This window comes from Enhydra lutris, unplaced genomic scaffold, assembly GCF_002288905.1.
Source record: "Enhydra lutris kenyoni isolate GAN:26980312 unplaced genomic scaffold, ASM228890v2 scaffoldscaffold13, whole genome shotgun sequence".
NCBI lineage: Eukaryota > Metazoa > Chordata > Mammalia > Carnivora > Mustelidae > Enhydra > Enhydra lutris.
Genome location: NW_019154097.1, coordinates 21075799 through 21084479, shown reverse-complemented (window position 1 = coordinate 21084479; position 8681 = coordinate 21075799). Strand labels below are relative to the sequence as shown.

Below are 8681 nucleotides of genomic sequence, written 5' to 3'. Positions count from 1 at the left end.
GGCTGGAGTAAAAGTGTGGAAGGCATTAATGCTAGATTCAAACAAACCCACATTTAAACCCGTGCAGCACTGCTAATAGGGAACGATCTCCAGGCTGTTTGTACCTCTGTGAGTTGCTGTAGAGAAAAGAGACCTCCATTCAGTGTGCGAAACAAAAACTGAATTTATTTCCAGTTCAACAAGGGAGAATCAGGCTTTTATAACAAAGTCAAAGCTAACGGCGGTCATACAAGGGGTTCCGGGAGATGGAGAATTCATGCAAGGTGGCATTTCAGAGGCAGGATTGCTTGGGAATGGTGGGAAAGGGTACCTGCCATTGTGTATCTCGTACTTTCAGGAGAATGGTCACTAAGGCAACGTTTCATTAACAGGTAAGTTTAAAACAGGTTTCTGGAGATTAGCTGTTAACCGTGGTTACAGAGCAATCGGTCTTAGGAGAGTGGGAACTTCTTTTTTATTCTCAGCCGACCTCTTTTGTTCTCCCTCAACCAAAGCTTCACGAGAGACCTTCAGGGACTGTGCACATATTCCACCACTCTCCTTGAAGACACAGTTTCCCTTTTCCACCGACAGTGATCTGACGTTCAGTCTGAGCATCAGCTAGCCTGATGTCTTTCAGTTTTCTCTCTGAATCTTCTATGGAGCTATATGTTGAGCCAGTGGCCCCAGGAGATCCTTTGGCTCTCTGGGCCACAGCCACCAAATGCGGGGTGAACAATATTCATTTAAAAAAGCATGGAGTTGGGGTGCCTGGGTGGCTCAGTGGGGTAAAGCCTCTGCCTTTGGCTCAGGTCATGATCCCAGGGTCCTGGGATCGAGCCCCACGTCGGGCTCTCTGCTCAGCGGGGAGCCTGCTTCCCTTCCTCTCTCTCTGCCTGCCTCTCTACCTACTTGTGATCCCTGTCAAATAAATAAATAAAATCTTTAAAAAAAATAAAAAGCATGGCGCACTGGGTGTGGTGCATAAACAATGAATCCTGGAACATTGAAAAAATAAAGTTTAAATAAAAAGAAAAAAGATAATAATTAAGAATTTAATTATTGGGTTAAATAATTAGATTCATTAAAAGAAGCGTCTGGAAGGCGCTCCAGAATTGTGATCCAGTTTCCTAGGCATGACTGAGAAAATAAATTTCCAATGATTCCTTGTGTCTGCTTTAGTAGCCAGGTTGCCTTTGTTTGGGGCTTAGAAACCTCACCTGTGGTATGAATCCAGGTATACCATGAAGGGATAGCAGAAGTGCATCCCCTCTCTGATCCACCAAAATAAAATCCAAAGGTATTCTGTTACCCACGGGAATTTGAGCTAAGGAATTGCAGCTCATTGGTTGCACTCCAGGGTTTGGGCTGTCTTATTTGCTATGTCAGCCAAAGTGAGAGAAAAGGAGGACCTTGGGCTGTCCAGCTCCTATGGATGACTCTCTGTCCTCAGAAGTCTGGTCCACCCTATTGGTATTTGATAGCCCGGAAAGGTTCCATTCCTTCCAACACCATGTGAGATGACATAGTCCACTGCAGGTGTTGGGGAGTTGTACACATGGAATGGTCCAAGTACTCATCACACAGAATAGTCCTGGTTCTGGTTGGCATTGAAGACTGTGCTTTCCACTTAAGAAACGAATCATGTCAACAAGCAATATTGTCTGTCTATATTTGTCAACAATTCCCCTTGAGAGTTTAGAGGAAGGGTAGGAATGTGGCAATAAAGCTGGGTGGCATCCCTGGGCAGACTTGAGATGAGAGTTCTTTGCACGGCTTTCTGCTCACAGTAAATACAAGGGTCTTTTTCAACAGGCTTCACATTCTTTATGGACAGAGGAGTTTTGATTCTGGTTTATTTTAGGAGCCAACTGTTTTCTCCAAGAGGCCATTTCTGGTTAATCTTGGAGGACTCTTTGAAGATGATCCCGAGATCTAAGCTGGCATTTCCCATTCCAATTTATTTTATCTAAGTTCCCTATTTTAGGTCTGAGTCTTTTACAAAGAGTGAAGGGAAGCCTCCTTCTACTTAAGCTGTTGGTCTGCCCTAGAATTTCTTGGAAAGTGTCTTGAAGTCTATTACATTAAATCTCCCAGTAATTCATCTTGACTCTGTTTGCCATTTTGAATCTTTGCTCAATCTACCCAGAAGAGGAAGACTTTTCAAATATTTTCAGATGGTACATTTCCTATTTTTCTTCCCAAGTCCACTTTTTTGAGTTATGTGTCAGGGGGTTATTTAAATCTTCTGGCCTTTTCCATCCTGCTGCTCCTAAACATGTTTCCCCCTTCTCTGAAGGTCAACCATTAAGTGAAGTGATGGGTACAAATATGGTGGTCAAGATGGGTGAGAATAACTAACAGAATCCCAAGTTCAATACATCCGCTTTCTGTCATTCTGAAATTTGGAATGATTCTAAATCTTTGCCCTCAACTCTTCTGTTACCCAGGATTTGAATTCAGCCTCTCAGGACCCACCTCCTGGTATAGAGGTTTTGGGGGGATAGTGTATGATGTTGATTGTTCTTTTCTACAGAAATGAAGGGAATTTATTTAGGCAGTCACGGGAAGGAATAGAAAGAGTGTAAGTGGGTAGTAACAATAAAGCTGGGTGGAGAGAGAAAAAGAGATATAAAGAAAGTAGGTTTCAGAAGGTTTGAGTAGGAGTACTTTTTTTTTTTCTTTCTGAGGCTAGAACATACCAATCAAGGAAGCTCTCTCTGCTGCATATTTGGTATTTTTGTCTTCTCTTTTTTCTAGAGTCCCTCTGAAATCTCTTATTTTTGACATTAAAGGTTTGCCATACTGCCCATAATTTCAAGTCACCTGGTGAAATTTTTCCATTTATTGATGTATGAACACACATGAAGGGACATAGAGTGAGAGTGTCTATACAAAGCAGGAGTTTTTCCAAGAAGAGGCAGCAACTTTGGTGTAAATGAGATCATGACAAACAGGAGAGGACACACCACAGTTGACCCCAGTTATGTGTAGTGTCTTGAATTCCATGCCCTAAGAAAACCTAAAAGAAGCCATCTGATCAATAACCTGGAAATCCTCACTCCAGAACATGGGCTGAGGAAAGTGACCTTTCATTAATTAAGCTAACAAGAGAGAACAGGGGCTCATGAAGATTTGTGGGAATCCAAGGCAGAGTTTTAACAATTACCTTTATACCCACTGATCACCGCCTAACAGACCTCCCACCATTAGTCCTCAGAGCTGACCTGTGGTGAGAGCTTGTCAGACCTATGCTTCCATTCCTTCCTTAGGAAACATTTCCTTCAACATTCAATATATGTGAGGCAATCTAGAATGAAGGAAAATCCCACGAGGCAAGAATTTACATGAAAGAAATTGAAATTAAAGCAAGCAGCAGAATAAACATATTAATGGCAAGGATATTTGCTAAATGGTGCATATCCAAAACAAAAGACCTCATTGCCTTATATAAATTTCTATCTGTTTATAAATCCTGAGAAGATACAATAAGTTCATCAAAGAGAGCTCAAGGAAATATCAGAGCTCCAATCGTGTCGAAAAACTCACTTGGCAACCAATCCCAAAGACTGTTGGAGGTGGGGGCTCACTGGACCCCTGGAGGACCTCTTGGGTCCAAGGATCCCGCAAAATGGGGACATTCATGTGTCTAGTCGGCTGGATGTATCTAGCCACAATATAGAAATTGTGCTATTGTCAAATAGCATACATGCCAGAAGTTAAAGGTTTTGTATTAATTTAAGAGGTCAAGGGTAAAAGAAGCAAAAGATGTTAGGAGACTATTGTTCTAATTCATGCAAGAGATAATGGTGGCTTGGACCAGGGGAGAGCAGTAGAGAAATTGAGAAGCGAGTGTCCATGAGTGAGGCAGCTCACACAGTGAACTGGGTCTTGTGAGGGACATCACCAATACCATAGTAAAAATTTCCTAAAAGGGGGTCTAGCCACGGAAGGGGGAGTGAGAACAGGAAGTATCCAGAGACAAAGGAGCTTGGGAATAAAACAAGGTTTTATCATTCTGGACCAACAGAACCAGAAAGATCCATAAAGGCACCATCTAGCCCAACTTCCTCTTCTCCTTGATGAAGCCCCTGAGACTCAGAGATGCACGCGGACTTGCCCGCAGCCACTCAGCAAGTTAGTGGCGGAACCAGGACCTAAACCTGCAAGACTGAGCTTCATTGCATGTTCTCCTGGGACCTAGACCAGCTGGAATATTCTGGAGCCAACGAACCAATGAAGGGAAGGGAGAAGGGATGGAATGGCCATTGACTTGGCATTTATTGGCATTATCGTGTGCCAAGCACCACGGGGGTTGGGGGGGGTGACTTGTCACATATTTAACCCTTTACTTCTGCAGGCAGACTCTTCATTCCCCCTTTCCCCATGAAAAGACTGAGGTTCCAGAAGGTTAACAAATCTACCCAAGAATACGCACCTAGAAATGGGGTAGAGCGTGTTTGTGGGTTGGCATAAGCCGGGATTTTGTGGTCAGGGGATTCTACCTAGAGTGCGAACACAGGTAAAGGACTAGCGTTTTTCATCCACAGTCTTATGTTTATTTAGGAAAACAGTCCTGCTCCGGGAACTGGGCTCCAAGTCAAGACCAGCTGATTCAACCAAGAGCCCCCTCCAGGCAGAGCTGGCAGAGTAAAATTTCAACTCATCTCCATGGGTGAGAAAATTCCGTAGAGAATGGGGAAAGTCATTCTAAGAGAGGGCAACCTACACAGAAGGGTGTGGGTCTTGGGAGCAGGGAAGGCTATTCTATCTTGGGAGAGGCTGACCCAGTATGACCCCCATCACGCTGAATTTCCAATGGCCCCCATTCCTTGGTCTCCTCCAACAGCCCACCAAAACCTGGCCTCGAAGATCTTCTGCTTATGCTGCAGAGACTGTGAGGAGCCCCACACCATGGACGACTCCAAGGTCCCCAGCCAAACCCAAGAGCATCAGCCATCGAACTGCAGTGGGTACCAGACAGTAACAACCCCCCCCACCCCAACCTCTCTAGACCTCCTTGTGTTCCTCCCCTTCTGCTGAGATTCCCTCAAATGTCCTTCAGCTTCTGAGTGCTAATTCCAACCAAAAATCAGATGGGGGCTTCCTAATCCAAACCCATAAACAACAGGCAGGGAGACCCGTGAGGTGGTAAGGACAGTCCCATTAAGAGATGGAGCCATTCAACAGCAGGAGAGAAATTCTCGTGGCAAATTTTGCCAGAAATCCATCCGGAGGGTCTTTCAAATACTCCCCCTGGAAATAATTTCACAATAAAAACCCAGAACCTTAAAAATGTCAATCCCTTTTTCCAAGTCAATAACCATGCTGGTGACTGAGTCCCTATTATGTGCAAGGCACGTCTAGGCATTTAGGGACCCGGCTGTGATCAGGTAAGTCCCCCCCGCTGTTTCAGAGCAGACACAGGAGAACAGCGATATGATTTGATCCTCACAATGACTCTAAGAAGGGGACGTGATTATCCAAAATGGACGTGTCGTTTTGCAGCTCTGAAAACAGGCATAGGAGGGAAGCGATTTGCTGTAGTTACGCATTTAGTAAAGGACGGAGGTATTTGTTACAGGATACAGCTCAATCTTTTGCTCTACTTTTAAGAATTTAGAAGTCTGTATAAAAAAATAAGTCTTCTGTACAACCACATTCACCGTAACGGTATTTATGTAGTGAAAACAACCTAAACACCCCCCCCCAAAAAAGGAATATTGGTTAAATGACTCTTGAATTATCTGCAAAATAGAATATTCTACAACCATTATTTCTTAAAATTTAGTGACCTGAGAAAAATGTTTCTGATACATCGTATATGAAAAAAAGTAGAATGTATACATGACATGTAGGATATAATGGGTTCTATAAAAATATGCACAAGAAGGGGTGCCTGGGTGGCTCAGTGGGTTAAGGCCTCTGCCTTCAGCTCAGGTCATGATCTCAGGGTCCTGGGATGGAGCCCTGCATCGAGCTCTTTGCTCAGCAGGGAACCTGCTTCCCCCTCTCTCTCTGCCTCCCTCTCTGCTTACTTGTGATCTCTCTCTCTCTCTCTGTCAAATAAATAAAATCTTTAAAAAAAAAATATGCACGAGAAAAGACAGGAACTGTGATCACATCTGAAGGAATAGGTATTTGGGGCATTTCTATTTCTGCTTCATACTCTTCAATATTTTGTATCTTTTCTGTAATATTCATTACAGATATGTACTCACATTTATAAACAGAGAAAAAGGTAAACTTCATGTTTTGGAAAAATTATATATTATGTTGAACCCAGCACGTGCGTTCAGACCGGGGGAGGGAGACCCAGGTGGCCCCCACCCCATCAGAACCACACCTTCACCTCCGTCACCTTTCCTGACCCTCCCCGCCTAACGGTGTGGAATTATCACCATCAGGCTTGCAGAAGGGGGAGCTGTCCAGCAGAAGTTCCAAGCATGCTAAGGAAGCCTCCGGCTTGCCTTTGGGACAACCTCTGATCCACCCAGAAAAGAAAGCCTCTTCCACCAGCAACAACGAGTATGAAGGTGAGTCCCGAACAGGGGTCCTAACACAGACCAGGAACCCCCATGGTCCCGATGACTAAATCCCACGATATGTGAGCTAAGCCAAATGGGGTGACAGGAGAGACAGGACCACTCCCACCAGGAAGCTGCAGTCTTATTCTGAGACCTGCCTGTGTAATCTCCCGAGCTAGGAATTACATGAGGAGCTGCAGGTCTGGGAGGAAAGGACACATATCCAGGCTTCTCTGCTAAGCTCGTGTCTGCACTGGCCACTAGAGGGGAAGTCCCAGGAAGACAGCTGTGCACCCCCAAACCCAGCCAGGTGCATGCCAGAAGATGCTTGTGGACTAGAGGGTAGTTCAGCAGGGGGCAAAACACCTCAGGGTCATGGAAGAAGGACAGAAGCCCAGTCCAGAAAGAAAAAACAAGACCACATGGTTGTGCACCAACACTACTTGGGTGACCCGGCTTAGCTTACTAGCACCCTGGGAGGCCTGCCTCTGAGAGCCAAGGACCAGCCCCACGCAGACATCACAGAATTCTCAAAACAACTACACCTCCCTTGCAAACAGTTTCACATAAAGTCCAATTGCAATTAAAGTCCAGAGGGGTTTCTCCTGCTCTTGAATCCAAGGTAGGGCCTTGGAGCCCCGCGAGCTCCGCCCCTCCCTCCTTGTGCCTCTCAACCCCCACAGGGCTCCGTGGAACAGTTTAAAAACCCACCTTCCATTGTATAGAGAAGACTGGGGCCCACAGGGAAAGGGACTTTCCAAAAGTCCATCGGGAAGTAAGGTTGGTGTTAGAAGCAGGATGGGCCCGTTTCTCTCCCTTCCCAAGCCACTGCTCTTTGAAAGTCCCCTGGTCTTCATTGGATACACCAATGAACCTATGGACACGTGTACCTGTCACAAAGGACTTCTGAGTCCCAGCCTGGGGTCCATGTGACTCACCCAGTATTGCAGAATCTGATCGTGTTCAGGGCTGGAGGTGACCAGGATGGGCCATCCAAGCCCAGTGCAAAGTTTCCACCCAGCATCATAATTTCTTCCTTTCTTCTTTTAGAATGGAATACACGTGTGTGCCCAAGAGGTTTTTACAAGAGAAACCTAAACCGCTACTCTCAGGACCACTGGCCATTCCAGCCATGCCACATAGGGAGACCCTGACCATTCTAGTCTGCAGCTCCCAGGCAGGCCTCCAGGACTGCATGCTGCTGGAGGTGCTCCGGGAAGAAGGGGGCGGTGAGCGGGGGCCATGAAGACAGATTCAGAAACTCCCCCAGAGGAGGAGAAGAAGTCTGAGCCACCTCTGAGCCACCAGCAAGAATTCCTTCGGCTCCTGAAAAAGCCACTGTGGGGGGAGCTGCCTCCAATTAAAGCCCTTGGTGATATCACGGGACTGTGTCTCCTCCTTCCCCCTCCTCACCAGGGAGTAGCTCTTTCAAATGTCTTACTGTTTTTAAATACATGGTCCCATCTAACTAAGCTAAAACAAAACACTTAAGCCTTATGGATAGATTTTTTTTTCATCTTGAAGTTATCTTTTTTTAAGATTTTATTTATTAGAAAGAGAGAGAGAGCAGGAGTAGAGGGGCAGAGAGAGAAGCAGACTCCCCACTGAGCAGAGAGCCCGATAGGGGCTGGATCCGAAGACCCTGGGATCATGACCTGAGCTGAAGACAGACACTTAACTCACTGAGCCACCCAGGCGCCCACCGCCCCCCCGTTTTGAAATCATCTTGAATTTACGGGAAAGTTGCAATAGGGACAAAGAACCCATTTACCTTTTACCCAGATTTCACAGTTGTTTACACCTCCCCCACTTGCTCTAGCCTGTCTTTTCCCTCTTCCTGTTAGTTTTTTCTGCACTACGTGAGAGCGAGTGGTGCACATCAGACCCCACCACCCCCAAATACTACAGTGTGCATTTCCTAAGAACAACGATATTCCCTTACATAACTTCAGGACAGTTCTCGAAAACATGAAATTCAACACTAATATACTATTATCATCAATTGCCCCCCAATGTCTTCCAGCTGCTTTGATGCTCAGTACAAGATCAAATCCAATATCATGAGTCCCATGTCATCATGTCCCCTCTGTGTCTTCTAATCTGGAACAATTCTGTCCTCCATGAGTTCCCCATTTCTGAGGCACACAGACATGATTGTCTTATAAAGCATCCCTC

General features: G+C 45.5%; 1 protein-coding gene across 1 annotated transcript; it reads left to right on the top strand.

Moving 5' to 3' along the window:
• The first annotated feature begins 1033 nt into the window (after positions 1–1033).
• On the top strand, positions 1034–7988 carry LOC111146322 (testis expressed 48). The gene is made up of 3 exons (XM_022501828.1): positions 1034–5017; positions 6351–6515; positions 7557–7988. The coding sequence occupies exons 1-3, from the start codon at positions 4675–4677 to the stop codon at positions 7658–7660; spliced, it is 612 nt and encodes a 203-aa protein (XP_022357536.1). The 5' UTR covers positions 1034–4674; the 3' UTR covers positions 7661–7988.
• Positions 7989–8681: the final 693 nt, after the last annotated feature.

Excerpts from the sequence above, each read along its gene's own strand:
- LOC111146322 (XM_022501828.1), top strand. The coding sequence starts at position 4,675 with ATGGGGAAAGTCATTCTAAGAGAGGGCAACCTACACAGAAGGGTGTGG. Across the intron at positions 5,018-6,350 it reads CCTTGTGTTCCTCCCCTTCT|CCTCCCCGCCTAACGGTGTG; the intron begins GCTGAGATTCCC and ends ACCTTTCCTGAC. Across the intron at positions 6,516-7,556 it reads CAGCAACAACGAGTATGAAG|AATGGAATACACGTGTGTGC; the intron begins GTGAGTCCCGAA and ends TTCTTCTTTTAG.